This window comes from Chanodichthys erythropterus, chromosome 8 (assembly GCF_024489055.1).
Source record: "Chanodichthys erythropterus isolate Z2021 chromosome 8, ASM2448905v1, whole genome shotgun sequence".
Classification (NCBI taxonomy): Eukaryota; Metazoa; Chordata; class Actinopteri; order Cypriniformes; family Xenocyprididae; genus Chanodichthys; species Chanodichthys erythropterus.
The window spans coordinates 910,199-931,154 of record NC_090228.1 but is presented as its reverse complement, the minus strand read 5'-3'; the positions used below and the strand labels follow the sequence as shown (position 1 = coordinate 931,154).

Below are 20,956 nucleotides of genomic sequence, written 5' to 3'. Positions count from 1 at the left end.
CTGATGAAATCCGGTTTGACTGCAAAAAAGTCCTGTTCTTAATGCGTATTTTTGTCTTGTTTTCCTGGGAAAGTATCTAAAAATCCTTGGAGTAAGGACGATACGATAGCAAGACTTGTTTTCATAGATTGTGTGTTTAATATCAGTGTTTTGTCTTTCTGCACTGGCAGATTATTCACTTGTTTTCATCTTGTTTATATTAGAACAGGTGAAAATATCAGTCGAGACGACCTCATGGGCAGCGCACCAACATGTAGCGCCAACGCAATACGGGCGACCCGGCTTGTGGTTCTATCTCGATCCCGCCCCCCTCTCTCTCTCCCACTTCGCTTCCTGTCTAATCACTGTCCTATCATAATAAAGGCAAAAACAACAAAATAAACCTTAAACACTATTTCAGCGACTGGAGTAAACGTGTTGATGTCACATCCGTCCAGGATGACGATAGTGAATGTGCATAATGAGTTTTTGTGCGTTTATCGGTGTGTTTCTCAGCACATGTTAGCGCAGTGACAGATATGATGGTGCAGCTGCTGCGGATCATGTGCTGCACATTCTTCTGCGTTCCTCCAAGAGCTTCTGTTCAGTCTCTAATGATCATCTGCTCTTCCTGTTTCTGGAGATGTTCTGCTCTTTCATTCTTTCTTTTTCCCTGAAAATGTTAGTTAATGTTAATGCATTGGACTAAAACTCACTGACTTTGGAAGAACAACTTCCCAAAACGTTCTGATCATTTGTTCACTCTAAAACTGAGGCTCAGATCAGTGAGGCCTACCAAAAAGAAACCTTCTGACCTGGAACGCCAGATTAGTTTGATCAGCACAAGTAATAATGACCTCTATGAGCAGACGTGCTCCAGCGATCCTCATTTCTACTGGTTTTTAATGATTCTGTGCGTCCGTTTTTGTTTTTCTCTCTCCAGATCGTTCAAGCCAGATTTTGTGCTGGTCCGCCAGCACGCCTACAGCATGACCCCGGGCGAGGACTTCAGGAACCTCGTGATCGGCCTGCACTACGGCGCCGTTCCCAGCGTGAACTCGCTCTTCTCCATCTATAACTTCTGCAGCAAACCCTGGGTGGTGCGTACAGCGCTTCTTTGATACTCCAATGTGTTAAACGTTCTCAATTTATATTTATATTACATTAAATATTAATCAAAACATTTCTGTATAATTATTGATTATACAGACCATACATTATCAATATGCTTCCCGAGCGTTAACTAATGGAAACTTACTGTAAAATCTTAAATACTTTATAGGCTTCAAGTTAATGTAACCAAAGTTATTTTAGAGCTGGAGTGAGTTTTGATGGAAGATGATAACGAATGGCTCAGGAACTTGTGTTTTTGTGTCTTCATTCTGCAGTTCTCTCACATGATCAAGCTCTACCACACTCTGGGTCCAGAGAAGTTCCCGCTCAATGAGCAAACCTTCTTCCCTAACCACACACAGATGGTGAGTCACTGCTTTAACTAGTCCTCCGAGAATAATAATGACGAGATAGTCACAGAGCCATTTTCACAATCTTTATTATAAAAATATAAAACAGAGAAATTAAAAATCAAAACATTCTTGAAAAGCTGCTATTTGAAAAATGGTCATCTCTCTCTTTTACACACACACACACACACACACACACATATACACACACAAGCTTTCAGCCTCTTCAATGAGAGTAAAACAGGTCTGATCTGAGCAGAATGTTTGTGTTACGCAGACAAAATACTGTTATAAAAACTTGAGTTGGAGGCTGAGACAGAATGTTTTTACTCTGAACCAGAACTTAACTAGTGTTCAGACGCCTAAACCAGTAGTTAACTAGTGTTCAGACACTTAAACCAGAACTGAACTAGTGTTCAGACGCCTAAACCAGTAGTTAACTAGTGTTCAGACACTTAAACCAGAACTTAACTAGTGTTCAGACGCCTAAACCAGTAGTTAACTAGTGTTCAGACACTTAAACCAGAACTGAACTAGTGTTCAGACACCTAAACCAGTAGTTAACTAGTGTTCAGACGCCTAAACCAGAAGTTAACTAGTGTTCAGACACCTAAATCAGAACTTAACTAGTGTTCAGACACTTAAACCAGTAGTTAACTAGTGTTCAGACGCTTAAACCAGAAGTTAACTAGTGTTCAGATGCTTAAACCAGAACTTAACTAGTGTTCAGACGCTTAAACCAGAAGTTAACTAGTGTTCAGATGCCTAAACAGTAGTTAACTAGTGTTCAGATGCTTAAACCAGAACTTAACTAGTGTTCAGATGCTTAAACCAGAAGTTAACTAGTGTTCAGATGCTTAAACCAGAACTTAACTAGTGTTCAGATGCTTAAACCAGAAGTTAACTAGTGTTTAGACGCCTAAACAGTAGTTAACTAGTGTTCAGATGCTTAAACCAGAACTTAACTAGTGTTCAGACGCTTAAACCAGAAGTTAACTAGTGTTCAGATGCCTAAACAGTAGTTAACTAGTGTTCAGACGCTTAAACCAGAAGTTAACTAGTGTTCAGATGCCTAAACAGTAGTTAACTAGTGTTCAGATGCTTAAACCAGAACTTAACTAGTGTTCAGATGCTTAAACCAGAAGTTAACTAGTGTTCAGATGCTTAAACCAGAACTTAACTAGTGTTCAGATGCTTAAACCAGAAGTTAACTAGTGTTTAGACGCCTAAACAGTAGTTAACTAGTGTTCAGATGCTTAAACCAGAACTTAACTAGTGTTCAGACGCTTAAACCAGAAGTTAACTAGTGTTCAGATGCCTAAACAGTAGTTAACTAGTGTTCAGATGCTTAAACCAGAACTTAACTAGTGTTCAGATGCCTAAACAGTAGTTAACTAGTGTTCAGACGCTTAAACCAGAAGTTAACTAGTGTTCAGATGCTTAAACCAGAACTTAACTAGTGTTCCGATGCTTTTCCGTCTGATCTCAGCCTCCAACGGAGGAATGGAGCAGAATATCTGATGAAATAACTTGAGTTTAGTGATAAAAACGATTATTCTAGCTGTTCTGATCTGAATTACTTCAACATTTATGCATGATTATTGTTTGATTCATATTCGGTTCTCTCAGAATGGATTGATGAAGCATTAGATTTCTCTCATCAGCGCGGTCTAGATGTAGAAAACACATTGATATGAAGAATATTTATCTACTGATTATAATCTTTGTTTTAAAGTAATAAAAAAATACTAGTCACAATTTCATAGCTTATATCATAAACAGCAAGAAGGAAAGAATCAAACGCACGGATCGCTCAGGCGTCGCTCTGCGCTGGTGCTGGAACGACCACATCTAAATGACCAAAACCCAACGTTTCAGCACAGTCCAGAGTGAGCATCATAAATAGATACCGAACAGTATAAATCTGGCACATGACGTTTATCTGCGTACATATACAATTTATATCATTTAAATCATGTTTAAAAGCAATACATCACTATAAAAGAGCAGTATTATTGCATTCATAAATTACTTCATATCTCAGTGGGTCGTGTTAATGAGGATCAGTTCGTTTCGTTTGGGGTTACCCAGCTAACAGGGAACGTTCTCAGAACGTTATGAACAAACGTTCCTCCAGTGTGTGCGTTCAAATTGATCTGGACTTTAATAATGTAAGCACAAAAACATCTTTTTTCCTGAAACGTTTGAGTTGTATGTTTTTTAAATGTTTCTACAGAACGTTCAGAGAACATTCAAACGTAACGTTCCCATAATGTTTGAAGAATAAAACGACGGAATGTTCCCTCAACGTTCACATGGACGTTCAGAGAACATTCCGAATAGGGAACGTTAGCGAAACGTTCTCAGAACATGTTTGTGTTAGCTGGGTAACTGCTCCAGGCCTCACGTGACCCGTTGCTGAACACACCTGATCCGATGCGGTTCTGTCTAATTACACAGAGGAAGATCAGGTGGGGCAGTTAGTTATTGTTGTTAGGGCGGGTTCAGGGGTCGGTGGTGTTGATGGTCACTTTGTCGCGGGTGGTCATCCCTCGGTACCAGCTGCAGTAGCCCTCCTTCTGCTGGATGCAGGCGTAGTTGCGGGACTGATACCCGGGGTAGCCGAAGTGGGACAGCATGTCCGTCCACAGGCACTCGTGTTTGGAGGTCACGAAGCAGGGCAGGTAGTGACACGGCTTAATCTGCAAACAGAGGAAAGTGTGTTTGCTTCACAGTGAACTCAAAGAGGCTTCATCTGTCTTTCTGAACCACCTCCATCTTGAGTTTTCTTCACAATATTCCTTATTTAAATCATTCATATGCAGAATAAAGGGGCGGGGCCTGGTTGAGTTGAAACTTTATACAACTTTAAATGTCTTTAAATCATCTTGTTTTACGGTTATTTTATGGATTAGGATGTTAGACGCCACCCTTCCCAGCCATGCGGTATTCATTTTATTTGAGCAGGTCTGTTCATTTTAAAAACCCAGCAGCTCCTGCCTTCATTTCAGCGCTTGTGTTTGCTTTTGAAACGTGTGTGAATGAAACCAGACGGATTGAAAGGCGTCTGCGGAGCTTTATGTTTCCAGGTGTTTAATGAATGCGGGTCATTCAGAACCGAATCCTCTTTTATCCGCCAGAGCGTCTGTCGTCGTAAAGTCTTTATGGAGATGCACTTGGTATTTGTGGCCAAAAATATGCATGAATGTTCTTCAAGTGTCAGTGTTATTTAAGGAAGACTTTAGATTTTGATTGCTCAGCGAACATCTGCATGTGTGTAGCGATATAAAGCGCCGCTCAGATCCAGCGATAACCTGCGCTCCAGTGGTTCTGTGTCTCAGATCTGAGTCCAAACCCTTCAAGTCTGGCTTCTGAACCAGTGGTTTAATCCTGGTGCCAAACATCTGGATCTTTATGTGATGGATGGGAACAGCGTGACACTCACCCTGCAGTTGCAGCCCAGCTGATAGCGGTGGTTGATGCCCTTCTTCTGAGCCAGAGACAGGCGTTCCCAGCGCTCGTTGAAGTTACACAGGCCGGTGTAAACCTTCCCGTCATGAACACGACCTGCACACACACACACACAGAGGTGAATCTCAGTCCTAGTGTTCCTTCATAAATATCCTCTCTCTCGGGTTAGATGAACCAGTTAGCCGGTTATATTAGCCTGTTTGTGTCTTATTATCACCTGCAGCAGAACAGCTGTGCGTCACATGCTCTGTTCGATCTCAGTAACGCTAGAGAGAGACGCTATCAAGAGCCTCAGCTGATCATAAACACACACGGCATTCAGGGCAGAAGAATTTAATGTCATTCAATATAATATATTGTTAAAATAAAAAAAATTAAATTGCAATGTGTGATTATTTAAAAAATTCCCTTTTTAATATTATCTTTTTTAAATATTAAAGGTTTCACATATTTTAACTGTATTTTCTATATATAAATATATTTATAAAATATTAAATGTATATATATGTATATGTTTAATTTATATATTTATAAACTTGTAATAATATATATTAAAATAATACTTGATCTAATTTTTATCATAAATTTATATAAAATATTTAATTATATAAATATTTTATTATATAGTTATATACATAATTTATTAAATATGTGTGTTTAATTTATATATTTATAAACTTGTAATAATATATATTAAAATAATACTTGATCTATTTTTTTATTTATATAAAATATTTAATAATATATATTATTATATAGTTACATACATAATATATTAAATGTTTCATTTAAATATTTAAACTTTATAATATTATATATTAAAATAATACTTGATCTAATTTTTATCATAAATTTATATAAAATATTCAATTATATAATATATAATATTTTATTATATAGTTATATACATAATTTATTAAATATGTGTGTATAATTTATATATTTATAAACTTGTAATAATATATATTAAAATAATACTTGATCTATTTTTTTATGTATATAAAATATTTAATAATATATATTTTATTATATAGTTACATACATAATATATTAAATGTTTCATTTAAATATTTAAACTTTATAATATTATATATTAAAATAATACGTTAATTTTATTATAAATTTATATACAAAAATATTATATTGTTATTTTAAATATCTAAACTTATACATATGTGAGTGTGTATATTTAATTTATATATTTATAAATGTATATAATATATTTATATATATATATATTTAATTTTTATTATAAATGTATATACAAATTATATATAGTGATATACAATATTATATTTATATAACATACACTTCTTTTAGTTGTATCTTTTATATTTAAGCAAATACTGTGTATATTTTAAATTAATCAATTTTATATCTATCTATTTAATTAGCTGTCATTAAAAAACCCAATTAGTCAAATATTAATGGCCGTGAATCTTCTGTACGGCTCTTAAATATGAAAGTAATCATAATGAAGATGAGCTGTTCGGTTTCTCCCATGATGCACTGCTGTCAGTCATCTGATGATGATGATGATGGCGTCTCACCTGTGATCAGGTACTGGTATTTGTTGATGTCGAACTTGACGCCGCACATGCTCTCGGAGTTGTGTGTGTAGATGTACTGCACATGCTGGATCTTGTCGAAGCCCTTGTACATCTAGAGCAGACAAACGAGACGAACACATCAACAAACGCCGTGTGCAGCAATCTGTCTGTTAGCTAGTGTTCGCTTTATTTCACGTCTAAATAAACCTTTGTTTTGATTCGGCCCCGTGTGACATACAGGAAGTCTGAGAATAAACACGCTGTAGTTCACATGACAAACATCTGCCATGTTTTGTCTTTGTGGTTTGGCACGGGCCTGTGTTTAGTCTAGGGCAGAGATTCGACCTTCACTGCTGCTGTGATCATGTGTTTCATCAGCTCACCTTCATCTGTTTGACGGTGTAGCGCATGGTTCCGAACGGACGGTCGTCCAGGAGTTTCTTGCCCACCACTTTTGCCCTGATCACTGCAAACACACACAGAGTCACGATCAGACCCAACCACAGACAACACTGAAGCATCATGGGAGCATGTGGCCGTTTTAGAAGTCTGGTGCTCTATTACATGTACACAGATAAAACAATCCCAGAATGCATTGAGACAAGTGGGGAAAAAACATCTAAGATGGTCAGATTTATGTTGCTTTATGCTTAAAAACACTTCGATCACATTATGATGCAGTATTTCAGCCTGTCTGAGGAAGACGAGCGACAAGATGGAGTATCACATGATCAACATGATCCACTGTGGCTGTACTGGCATTGACTGATAACCACAAAAGACATTCAATTCATTTCATTTCATTTCATAAAATAAAATAAAATAAAATAATAAAATAAAATGTTTTTTTTTTTAAATATTCCCTCTTTTTAATATATACATTTTTTAATATAATTTATATTAATTTTGTATTATATATTTTAATTGTATTTTTCTGAATTTAAACATATATATATATATACACACATTTACATACATATGTATGATTGTTTTTAAAAGATTTTTTAAATATTTTTTCATATATTTTAACTGTATTTTTCTGAATATAAATACATAAATATTATATAATAAAAGTACATATAATTTATTTTATATTATTTATCAAATATCTATCTATATATACATATATATGATTGTTTAAAAATATATTTTTTAATTTTATATATTTTTTAAAATATTTTTGAACATTTTTTCTGGACTTAAATATATAAATATTGATATAATAAACGTATATATAATATATTTTATATAAGATATTAAATATCACACACACACACACACACACACACACACACATTCATATATATATATAGATAGAAAACAGCAGGTTATTTCCTCAGATATCCCCACTTTAAATGTGTGACAGATTTCCTGTTTAGAGAGTGTGTGAAGTGTGTGGCGCTGAACTAGACTGCTTCCTCAGAGACCGCAGAATGAGGCCATGTCAATACGGGCGGCCTCTCTCCCATAATCCCCTGCAAACGCACACAAGTCTCCCGCCGGTAACCTGACACGCGTCCCGCAGACCCTCACTCATGTCACACGCGGGACGCCTCATTTACAGCGGTCAATGGCGGTTCCTGCGCCCGTCTGCGGGTCACCTGCTCCAAGAGGGACCGACGCTGGAATGCTTGTTATCTCTTGGAATTTCCTTCCCGGAATTCTTTGAGGCTCACATTCCTCAGACCGGTGAAAAAAAAACAAAGGAAAAGTTCATTCCTGCCGCCATTATCAGCTCACAGGGAACGTTCTGGCAACAAACGTTCCTCCAGTAACGTTAATAGAACGTTCGTTCAAAGTTCTATAGATATTATTTAATGCACCTGAGCGAATATGATCTTCTTCATTAACTAACGTTAAATACTGCAACAAATGAACGTATTGCTCAGTTTTAGTTAACTAATGTGAGATTTTAAGGGCAAAACTGTGACGTCCATATTCAAGTGTTTGATTGACGTCCCAGAGGAACAGAAGCATTTAATCAGAAACTTCATGTTCTCTAATAGGTTTGACCCTTTCGTCAACGCTCAGGGTTCAGAGGTCATGCCATTGAACTCCAGAGCCGCGCTCTGATTGGCTGTGAGCCGCTGTGCCAGTTTTCTGGAACTCTCCCGTGACTCCTCGGCCTCCCTGAGCGCCTGCGAATGTTTATGTAACCCAATTCCAAACTCGCTATGATGTCCACCTGTCCACCCCTCCGTCTGGCCCGCGGGCGTCGATCCTCGCGGCTATATTTAAGAGCGTCAGCCCCTCCATAAGCCCTCTGAATCATACATGAAAGCCCAGAGCCGCGCGCCCGCTGTGAGTCATGCATATTCATGAGCCGCGCACCACTCTGACTTACATTCGGGAAAGTAGGTGGCCGTTCGCTCAGAGAGGTAAATGGGTTAACGCGCAGAAATCCTCCTCTGCAGAGAGTGATTCACGCCGACGAGCCGAACCAGATCAGGAGTCGCTGGGAAACTCAATATTGGACCATATTTAGTCAACATATCCTGTTTTCTACTTGATTAAAAGTCAATAAAAACTACTTTAGTCATGCTGCAAAATGGTTAAACTTTTGCTCAAAATCATTGATTAACTTTTTATCAGAATTATTGCACTTTCACTATCATAAATGAGTCTGTCTCAGAGCGTCAGACGAAACACAATGAACGCTGTCATGTGATCTTGCGTTCGGATGCTGGTGTTTGGGAACACAATCGCGTGAGACGCTTCTGGAGGAATTAAACCAAATCATTCTGGCATTTCAGAACCACCAAACCAACATTTGAGATGCTGCGATGTGATTGGTCCACTGGTTAGTGCAGTTATCCAATCACAGCCTCTGCTGAAGCAAAGTCATGTGAGTTTAGATTTATTCAGTAAATGTGTTTCTGTCGTAGTTTATGTTATCTCAGTTGAGCACGTATGTTTTTATGCGCATTTTCATCCAGCGCTTTTTATGCAACATCCCAAAAATAGTCTTAGTCGTGGAAAAAAAAAGTCATCAATGAACATTTTTTTGCTGTAGTTCATGTACACTATATATCAAACAGTAGATCCCGCCACTAGCAATGCCAAGGTCATGGGTCGATTCCCAAGAACTGATCAAATGTGAATGTGATATAAGTGGCTTTGGATAAAAGCATCGGCCAAATTCATAAATTATTTTCCATTTATGCATCAGTTTCTGTGATGTTTAACTGCGTCCAGAGCATCTCACCCCATCGCCACGTCAGATGGGAACCAGACCTCCGTTGGCGGGATATTAAACTCCAGGGGCCAAAGTGTAGGGCAAAACACTAATCTGGAGCTTGAAAGGCCTTTAGCGCGGCGCTCCAGAGTGAATAGAGCGTTTCAATTGCCTTCAAAAGCCCTGCCAACTGAGGCTACATGCGAGATCGGCACTGCTAAACTCATTCTGGAGCTGTGCAGAGGCCATATTGGCAGAAAATTGCTATAATGGAGCGGGAAAGGCATGTTTAATGTGTGTAGATGTGGAATGTGGGTCTGGCGCTGAAGCCGCTGATGGTTTTTCACAGTTTGTGCGAGTTGCTCCGTCTCTGCCTCCTCTGTTCTGTGATTTCATGATTTAAGGAGCACATTTGCACATTTGTGATTCATCTCCCGTGAGTTGATTACAGAGCGCGAGGTACTTAAACACATGAGTCACCATCATCCATCCGCCCGGCGCTTTGAAGTCAAAAGAAAGAAACGAGACCGACAGGAACGGCTCTAAACTGCCTTCTGAAGGACTGATCCTTAATTACAAAGCAGCAATAATTGTGCATAGTGATGCACCGAATGTTCGGCAACTGAAAATATATTAAAAAAAAAAGTTTTATCTGAAATTAGTTTCTTAGAAAAAATAACTATGATTCTAATAAACATATTATTATATTACATATTCATTTTATTTTTGCTTAATTTTTACTGATGTCATCATTATTTAACGTACAGAAAATTAGTGTAGAAACAATTTTCACTAAATAAACATTATTTTTGGTTTCGGTTTTCAAAGCGTAATGACACAACTGCAGCGTGGTTTTAATAAACAGAACGATATTGTCCACTGGTGTTATAAGCTAGATATTGTTATAGATATAATTATAGTTATCGTTATAGTTATAGATATCATTATAGTTATCGTTATAGATATTGTTATAGATATAATTATAGTTATTGTTATAGTTATCGTTATAGTTACAGATATCGTTATAGTTATCATTATAGATATTGTTATAGATATTGTTATAGTTATCGTTATAGTTACAGATATCGTTATAGTTATCATTATAGATATTGTTATAGATATCGTTATAGTTATCGTTATAGTTATCGTTATAGATATTGTTATAGACATTGTTATAGTTATTGTTATAGTCACAAAGCATTAACAATTGTGCATAGTGATGCACCGAAAATATACCAAAATATTTCGAAAAAAGTTTTGTCTGAAATTAGTTTCTTAGTTAGGTTGAAAAAATAACTGATTCTAATAAACATATACATTACATTACATATTCATTATATTTTTACTTAATTTTTACTGATGTCATCATTATTTAATGTACAAAACATTAGTGTAGAAACAATTTTCACTAAACAAACATTATTTTTGGTTTCAGTTTTCGAAACAAAACGACACAACTGCAGTGCGGTTTTAATAAACAGAACGATATCGTCTACTGGTGTGGACGCTAATATAATTATTGTTATAAGCTAGATATTGTTATAGATATAATTATAGTTATTATATTATATTATTATATTATATTGTTATAGTTATCGTTATAGTTATAGATATCGTTATAGTTATCGTTATAGATATTGTTATAGTTATCGTTATAGTTATAGATATCGTTATAGTTATCGTTATAGATATCGTTATAGTTATCGTTATAGATATTGTTATAGATATTGTTATAGTTATCGTGATAGATATTGTTATAGACATTGTTATAGTTATTGTTATGGTCACAAAGCATTAATAATTGTGCATAGTGATGCACCAAATATTCAGCAAATGAAAATATACCGTAATATTTCGAAAAAAATTTTGTCTAAAATTAGTTTCTTAGGTTGAAAAAATAACTGTTTCTAATAAACATATACACTATATTAAATATTCATTACATTTTTACTTAATTTTTACTGAGTTATTCATTATTTAACATACAAAAATTTGGTGTAGAAACAATTTTCACTCTTATTAAAAATGTGAAATTTTGAAGTAGAAAAACTGCCTTATGTGCAATTTAATGTTTGGATACAACTTAGTTTGTTGATTATTAAATAAATTTGATGAATTAATTGATAACGAAATAAACATTATTTTTGGTTTCAGTTTTAGATATCGTTATAGTTATTGTTATAGTCACAAAGCAACAATAATTTTCCATAGTGATGCACCGAATGTTCGTCAACTGAAAATATTTCAGAAAAAAGTTTATTAGTTTCTTAGGCTGAAAAAATAACTGCGATTCTAATAAACATACACTAAATTACATATTCATATACCGTAATATTTCGAAAAAAGTTTTGTCTAAAATTTGTTTCTTAGGTTGAAAAAATAACTGTTTCTAATAAACATATACACTATATTAAATATTCATTACATTTTTACTTAATTTTTACTGTCTTCATTATTTACAAAAAATTGGTGTAGAAACAATTTTCACTCAGAAATTGCCAGTAAATTTCACAAACAATTACGGCAAGTAACACTTTGGATTAAATGTGAAATTTTGAAGTGGAAAAAACTGCCTTATGTGCATGTTCAGTTTGAATTTGAAGAATTGATTGATAATTAAATAAACATTATTTTCGGTTTCAGTTTTTGAAATGTAATTATATCATTAAAAAGTATAAAAACTTCCTAATGTGCAGTTTTGTTTAAATAAGTCTCAACTTATTTTCAGCTAAATGAAAACTTTAATTTCTGCGTTTCATTCGCTGATTTGGGTGCATTATTAATTGTGCATAATGTAGAAGCATATGAGCGGAGTATCTCGCCTCATATAGGTTTAAAATGCTCCGCTCTCTACGGCTCTTTGTTACCCAGAAGCCATCGCTCCATCTGATGCCCCTGGAAATATGTTATACATGGCAGCAGAAAGCAAAGCCTTCTGCATTCTGTAGTACTGGAGGAAATCTGCACGCCTGGCGTCCGGCCACCGATTCAGACACGCTCACAATAGCTGCAGTCTTTGCCTTTCATACTGCATGAATACCAGCACAAAGCCAAAGTCACATTTTATGGGACATCTCAATATCTAGTTTATCCACAAACACATCATCAGTATGCAAGTCATACGTGGCCTCTTAACCAGACAGTCCGGCTCCCATTTCCACACTCGGCTCATGAGCGGGATCTCGAAACGGGATTTTGTGGGTGTCCGACCCACGATTCCCCATCAGAGCGCAGACGAGGAAACCCAAAGTGAGAGGCGTTAAATCTAGCGTGACACGCTAAAGTCAACATGAAACGCTGAAATAGTGAGATAAAATATTTGAAAGGGGATTGATGATGTCAGCGGGGAAGGATGAAGGAGTCGTTACATTCTTTGACCAGAAAGTGTTTTAAGAAAGTAAAGCCCATTATAATGTTTTCAGAACCCCAAATCTGAGCAAAATCAGTATGGTTGGAATCATTTTCAGAGCGACTAAAAACACTGACAGCCAATCAGAATCCATCCTGCTTTAAAGAGCATTTAAAGCGACAGACGATAAAACTGCAGCGCTTATAATGAACAGAACGATATCATCCGCTGGTGTGGATGCTAATATAGTTAACGTTATTAGTTATCATTATAGATATCTTTATAGTTATCGTTATAGTTAACTTTATAGATATCGTTATAGTTATTGTTATAATTACCGTCATAGTTATCATTATAGACATCGTTATAGTTATGGTTATAGATATTGTTATAGATGTAATTATAATTATCTTTATTGATATTGTTATAGTTATCTTTATAGTTAACATTATAGATATCGTTATAGTTATAATTACCGTTATTGTTATATATATCATTATATACATTGTTATAGTTATTGTTATATATATCATTACAGACATCGTTATAGTTATTGTTGTAGATATCGTTATAGTTATCGTTATAATTACTGTTATAGTTATCATTACAGACATCGTTATAGTTATCGGTATAGATATCATTTTAGATATTGCTATAGATATCTTTATAGTTATCGTTATAGATATCATCATAGTTATCGTTATAGTTAACATTATAGATATTGTTATAGTTATCGTTATAGTTATCGTTACAGACATTGTTATAGTTATCGTTATTGGTGTAAACAAGCCTTAACTCTATGAGAATAGTGAAGTCCACACCACAACTATAACGATTACGACACAGAGGAACAATATCGTTAGAATCACTTTCAGAGCGATTTTTTTTTTCCAGCTGATGAATGATAAAAACACGGACAGCCAATCAGAATCCATCCTGCTTTAGAGAGCTCGAGCATTTAAAGAGACAGACGACAAAACTGCAGCGTGCTTTTTTCATAAACAGAACAATATTGTCCGCTGGTGTGGACGCTAATATAGTTATTATTATAGTTATCGTTATAGATGGCGTTATAGATATTGTTCTTAGTGTGAACAAGCCTTAACTCATTCTAAGAGAACTAATAGATATTCTAAGAGAATATTGTTATAGATATATCATTATAGTTATCATTATTGTTATAGTTATCGTTATAGTTATCGTTACAGACATCGTTATAGTTATCGTTCTTGGTGTAAACGAGCTTTAACTCTATAAGAAGAGCGAAGTCCACACCACAACTATAACGATAATGACACAGAAGAACAATATCGTTAGAATCACTTTCAGAGCGATTTTTTTTTTTCCAGCTGATGAACGATAAAAACACTGACAGCCAATCAGAATCCATCCTGCTTTAAAGAGCTTGAGCATTTAAAGAGACAGACGACAAAACTGCTGCGTTTATAATAAAAAGAATGATATTGCGTTGGTGCAGATGTGAATATAGTTATCATTATAGTTATCGCTATAGTTTCTGTTCTTGGTGTGAATTTTTTAATAAAAGTCTTTTAAAATCAGCGAATGGACTGACAGACGCAGTTTGAGGAGCTCTGAGCTCAGGTTGATGTTTTCTGCTGGATTCTATCATTTTCCAGAGCAGATGTGCTGCAGTGATTCAGATGTATGACTGCGCTGGTCCTGAACTCTTCTTCTCCATCATCTTCATTTAACCCTTCTGAAAAACGAGGAGTGAAACCCTTCAAGACCTTTAAAACATCCCAGATGTTCTGAAATTCAGAAACACTTGAGATGGACCGATGCAGTGATGTAAGAAGACCAAACTCAGTATATGATGCAGAACATGAACTCAACAAACAAAGTTTCACGTTTCCTCCCACAGAAAAACATTGTAAAGACTGGAATGCAGTGCTGCAGCTGCCGCCTGTTGATACTGAGTTTGGTGTTTAACATCACTGCTTTAGAAAACCCCAAACATGCTCATAACTGTATATTTTAGGAATCACTGTCCTGCTGAAGCATCTGCGGTGATTTATCAAATATGAGGAAAAGTGTGGAAAAAACAACATCTCCGTCCAGCGTTCTCGCGCTCGCGCTGCCAGGCGTTTGTTGCCATGGATACCGCGAAAACTTTACGCTTGTCGTGTTTGCGCTTAAACGCGCAATGACGCACTTGAGCTTTAACGATAATCGTTTCTATATGATAACGCGCCGCTATAACGCAACGCTATCAAATGCTTCAGGAAAACAGACGCGCTCGGGTGAAGAACATCTGCGCGCGCTGATGTGGAGTAAATATGGTCTGTTACATAATATGCATAGTGTACTGTATTATGAATAACTCGCTCTGCTCTCGTACTTTAACCCCCCCCCCCCCCCCCCCCCACGCACACACACACACACACTCATGGTTTCTTACCGATGTCGGAGTTGCAGTACGCGTCCTGTGGATGAGACATCACGCATGAACACGCGTCCGACGCCTGGTACATCAGACAGAGCAGAGAGAGCAGCAGGAACACGAGCACCAAACAAGGCTTCATTCTGAAGTGTAATGCGGCTGTTAAAGCTCCTGTGCTGTTAGACTAGAACGCGCCTCGCGTGCACACTGCTGTCAAGCTCTTCAGGCTCGAAGTACATATAGTGCGCCAGCGGGGACGTCACGCGCGAGCGCTGCAGCCCTCGACCAATCACAGCGCGCGCCGTTTAACATAACAGGCGCATGACGTAATGGAAGTGACTTCATAAAGATTTTTTTTTTTTTTTGCCTCTGTTTTGAGACACTTATTTCCACTATGAGGCTGCAGATTGAGGCGGAAAATCGAGTCTTTGTGGAAAGGAACAGACATGTTGTGATTCTGTGGCTTTAGGGTGAAACCTTCCCAAAAAAACCTCAGTGACTCACAATGCATCTTTATTATTCTAGAAAGCATGGAAAATATGAATAATAAAGTCAAATGCAAGTATCTGTAGTAACCAAACATCAATTAATTGTATTGGAAACACTTTTCCATTTGTTTACGTTAGTCAACAGTACGGTACAACGGTGCTAAAGACACACTCTACTCTCAATATGATTGCAGGAAAAATATATGTTTGTATTGAACAACATATTTTGTGTTAAAAAAAAATCATAATTTTGTTTAAAAATCTTATAAATGTATGAGGTGGTGATGGGGTAAAAGGCACACAAATACTTTAGATAAAATAATTTTTAAAATGTTTTTAATAATGACTAGGTTAATACTATTTTCTGTTTATTTTGATGAATAAAAGAAGTTCAGTAAATATACTGTCATTAAAATATAAAATATAAAAATAGATTTTAAAAATACAGATTTTAAAAAGTAAAGATTCTGAAAGCATTGAAGGAGATCCCATAGTAGCCTATTTAATATAGATTTACAGTAGTAACAATAAATGATATTTTATTATAATATGATTAATATATTTTAAAATATGAGTTTCATTATAAATATAGGTATTATCTCTAAAGATGGATACCCAGTTTGATATATGATATTTGCTATGTGAATCTAACCAGTCAGCTGTTCATTATCATGTTAATTATTGTGCTTTTTACCTCAAATACCATACTTTTACATATTCACCCGTTATTGAAAAACAGTTGCTTGAATTACCTTGAACGAAACTGAAAATCAGTAAGAAGACTGAAAATACGTCGAAATATGAAAAATTTGTCTGAAAATACAAACATTAATTTAATGGATTCTCATTTGCTACTTAAATCAACATTTAAAAAAAACCTCAAATATTAGATCAAACTACCTCAGAAACAACTTTGCGTTTCTGTCCACGATCGCATCAAGGATCAGACAAATTTGCACGTGCATTTTGAAAAGCGGATATTTAGGAAAGTGCTGCGGCAAGTGTTTGTGCCATCTAGTGGTTTAGAGGAAAATAAAATCAAAGGGCCTTTTCCCCCGTTGTACCTGTACGTTAACATGAACTAACAATGAAAAATGCTTTATTAATCTTAGTTATTGTTATATTGTAACATGAACTATAACAATGCACAGTTGTTTTTTATTAACTAACATTAATTAATACTGCTTGTTGTTTAGAGATGCACCGATACTACATTTCTCCACCGATACCGATAGCCGATTATTCAGAGCGATAGCTGCCGATACCGATAACTTTAAAAATGGACATATATCAGCCGATACCGATATGGTGGCCGATATATTGTGTATCCTTCATATATATTAACTATTAATATGTATTTTTTAGAGATGCACCGATACTAAATTTCTCCACCGATACGATAGCCGATACCGATAGTTTGGGAGTTCTGCCTTTTATACCTTCTTTTAAATGAATGATAGTTTCATTATAATTAATAATTAATCATTATATTTTAATTATTATATTTTGAAAGAAATGCAAATAAAAACTTTATTCTCTAATATTAACATGCATTAACTAAATTCTGAAGATTAAATGAATATTTCTCAACTTTCTGAATGTTATTAATTCATATAATTACTATTAATATTGAACATCAAACTGGTTTCTTTACATAAATCACAGTTGTAGTGCATTTTCCTGCCTTCTTTTGATTGACAGGAGATATCGGCCCTGACTATCAGCTGTTTTTAAACTATCAGCCAATAGTGTGAAAATTTGCTTTTATCGGCTGATACCGATTATTGGCCGATATATCGGTGCATCTCTATTGTTGTTATTAGCCAACCTTATTGTAAAATGCTACCGTTTTATTGTAGATTCATTCTGTTTCCAGTTTTTGTGCTTGTGATCATAGAGAGCGGTGATGCACATTCTCCTTCACTTCGCTCATGTTTTCCTTGTGGTTTATATTAAATATGTACTGCATGATGACTTGTTTAAGAGCAGACACTCAGTGCATTTCATCATTTTGCAAATATTTAAATGCGATTATGCCAGATTCGCTCTGGTTTCTGAACATTCTTCATGTGTTGATTCAGTCACTCAGAGTTTCTGTGATGGAAAACTACAGATCTGCTCGTACCGCTGCTGTGTTTTACACTAATGCAGCCAGTAAACACAATCCCATAATCCTCTGAACTCATGAATTAGCCGTAATGGTGTGTTTGGGCGCGGGTGGAGATATCGCAGGCCGATCTCACTGTTGCGTAAGTACATTGTATGGACGAGATGGTCTGAATATAGAAGTCTCTGTGAGTGACGTGAACTGACCAGGGAATAAACCGGAAGAGGCTCCGGTCAGTGACTCCGTGGCTCTTATATTGAGAAATGTGCCGCAACATGAATAAATGTGAACTTTACGTCTTCGGTTCAGAACATGCATGTGAATGTTGAGTTTTAGATGATGGGAGTACATGTTTCTATATTTGTTCTCCTAAACGGAGGCCGTGAGTCAGAGGAAATGCCTCTGCTGTTATAGAGTCCGGCGGGTCTCAAACCAAACCCTTCAGCAAAGTCAGCTGCTCTCGCTGGTTTATCCGACACATCAGACGCTTGTGGAGGAACATTTATATCAGACGGGCTCCGGGGACCGCAGGGGAGCGATAGAGCGTCTGTGGAAAAGTTTAGAGAAAAGCAGTGTAAAAAATGAAAAAATTAATAAATAAAAATAAGATTAAACTAACTAAATAAATAAATACATTTGATTAACATAAAAGATTAATTAAAATAAATATTTTTAAAAAATAAATAAGAAATTAATACAATAGAATAAAATAAATTGATTTAATTGAAATAACATTTTTTATTTAAATAAATAAAGATAAATAAATGAATCCATTTGATAAATAAATAATATTTAAAAAAAATAATAAAGTGATACATTTTATTAAAAGAAATTAAAAAAATAAACAAATGAAACTTGATTTAAATAAATAAAAATAAGAAAAGCAGTGTAAAAATGTAAAAATGTAAAATTCTATTATAAATTAATAGAGATAAGTAAATAATAAACAAACTAAATCAATTAAATAAATACATTTGATTAAAATTAAAATGAATTAAAATAAATAAAAAAATATTTAAGTGAACAAATAATAATTTAATAAAGTAGATTGATTAAAATAAAACAAAATGTTATTTAAATAAATAAAAATTAATAATAAATACCTTTGATTAAAATAAAATAAAAATGTAGTTACATAAAAGTAAATAAATAAAACCATTTAAAATAAATGAATACAATTTAATACAAGTAAATAATAAATTAATACATTTTATTAACAGAATAAATAAATAATAAAACTTTATTAAAGTAAATAAAAACTAAAAAAACAGTGTAAAAATAAATTAATTTGATTAAAATAAATATATGAAATTTGATTTAAATAAATAAATAATAAAATAATACATTTGATTAAAATAATTTGACAAAAGCAAATAAATAAATGAAATAAATAAATAAAATACATCTAACTTACATCTAGCAGTACAGTACTACAGTAAGTAAACGCAATGATGTGATGTAATAGAAACTAAATATTTTACACATTTATAATATTCATTTTTCACAGTATGGATTGGGTCTTTATACTGTACATGAATATATATATATACTGTATATATCTGCTGTTTAAATGTTAGGATGGGGTCCGTCGCACGAGGAGGATCTAAAGATTGAAAACCACTGAAGTTCTCAGTATTGTGTTGCGCTGGCTCTGGGTTTCCTGTAAACGAGGTGATTTCACATTAAACTGTGTGTGAGTCAAGCCCGGTCAGGGTCAGAGGTCAGAGGTCAGCGCTGGTGGGTGGAGGAAGTTGGAGGCGGAGCCTCTGCAGGGACTCCAGCTATAAATACACACACATATATTTATAATTATTGGCAACGTCACAATAAGAGTCCAAAGCATTTAGTGTGTATCGGCACAACATCCGCTGGAAATCATGTCAGATTAACATCAACATGCTGAGATCTTTACATGCTGAACTGTGAAGTGATTCCTGACTCAAGCAATCAGAGTCTGTTACTGAAGCACAGCTGCTGTTATTATTATTATTATTATAACCTTTATTTTACCAGGAAAAGAAGCACATTGAGATTAAGAATCTCTTTTACAAGAGCGTCCTGGCCGAGTGACAGCAACACATCTCACGTGGGTTTAACAGATAACGTCATACATACATATTTAAATACATACATAAATAATCAAAACATCTACAAACCGTTGTTTCTACCGTTCAAACCGTTGTGAGGGAAAAAGGATATTTAATAAGAAGAAAACGGGACTTGAGTTTCTCATGATGAATCGATTGGAGGTGAAAGTGTTTCATTATTCGGAAGTTCGAACTCTCGCTCTGGCTGGTTAAACACCTTTGAACTCCCATTGGTCCGTGGTGATGATGCAACAGGTGGGTGTGGCTCTGAGGCTCCGCCTTCTCTGAGGTGTAAATCTTCTCTGGTTCATTTCTTCCAGTCGAGGTCAGACGCGAGTGGAAACACGAACGCACTGACAGACGCTTTACAGTAAAGCTGAAGCTGTGATTCGAACTGTTTTCATGTTTCATATTGTAACTATTGCTGCTCTAAGAGATCGACTGTATAAATAAACCTGACGTGACTGTAGCCTGAATCCACATCACCGTATCCACATCACTACGATCAGATGTCGTATCTTATAATCTAACTTTACAGTCACTTCTTCTGACTGAGGTTTCACAACATTCTGACTTTATGGAGATCCGAGCAGCTGTGCGAAACCTCAGTAGTGAAGGCAAGCGAACCAAACGGAGCTCTCCGCTGCTAAATATAGATCCACAGCGTCATCCAGCTGTTCCCAAACCTGCCGCTCGTCTCTGATGTGTCTAAACGCCTGACCAGAGACCTGAGTGAAAGCAGATGGCAGCAGGGCCGGTCTAAACATGGTCTGAAGACCAGAACCTGCTGACCCTGACCACTGATCCTGACCGGGACAATCAGATCCTGAACCTGTGTTTGACCATAAGTGGACATCAGAGGCTCTCAAAGCGTCTGCTTCTCCTC

General features: G+C 35.5%; 2 protein-coding genes across 8 annotated transcripts in view; one reads left to right on the top strand and one right to left on the bottom strand.

Annotated features, from left to right (window-relative positions):
- Positions 1-20,956, top strand: part of syn3 (synapsin III) — an 84,829-nt gene that overhangs the window by 16,382 nt on the left and 47,491 nt on the right. For all 7 annotated transcript variants that reach the window (XR_010895643.1, XR_010895644.1, XR_010895645.1 and 4 more), the window contains exons 5-6: positions 923-1,079; positions 1,368-1,457. Coding sequence is in view for 4 of the 7 variants with exons in the window: in XM_067391322.1 (XP_067247423.1) it covers positions 923-1,079; positions 1,368-1,457 (247 nt within the window). In the remaining 3 variants the exon portion in view is untranslated. The remainder of the gene's footprint in view (positions 1-922; positions 1,080-1,367; positions 1,458-20,956) is intronic.
- LOC137024134 (metalloproteinase inhibitor 3) lies at positions 1,618-15,607 on the bottom strand. The gene is made up of 5 exons (XM_067391323.1): positions 15,407-15,607; positions 6,847-6,929; positions 6,464-6,575; positions 4,888-5,009; positions 1,618-4,144 (listed from the first exon to the last, which is right to left on the bottom strand). Exons 1-5 carry the CDS (start codon positions 15,528-15,530, stop codon positions 3,947-3,949), a joined length of 639 nt encoding a protein of 212 aa, XP_067247424.1. The 5' UTR covers positions 15,531-15,607; the 3' UTR covers positions 1,618-3,946.

Coding starts and splice junctions, on each gene's coding strand:
- LOC137024134 (XM_067391323.1), bottom strand. CDS start 15,530: ATGAAGCCTTGTTTGGTGCTCGTGTTCCTGCTGCTCTCTCTGCTCTGT. Junction 6,930..15,406: donor GTACTGCAACTCCGACATCG/GTAAGAAACCAT, acceptor GTGTGTTTGCAG/TGATCAGGGCAAAAGTGGTG. Junction 6,576..6,846: donor ACACCGTCAAACAGATGAAG/GTGAGCTGATGA, acceptor TGTCTGCTCTAG/ATGTACAAGGGCTTCGACAA.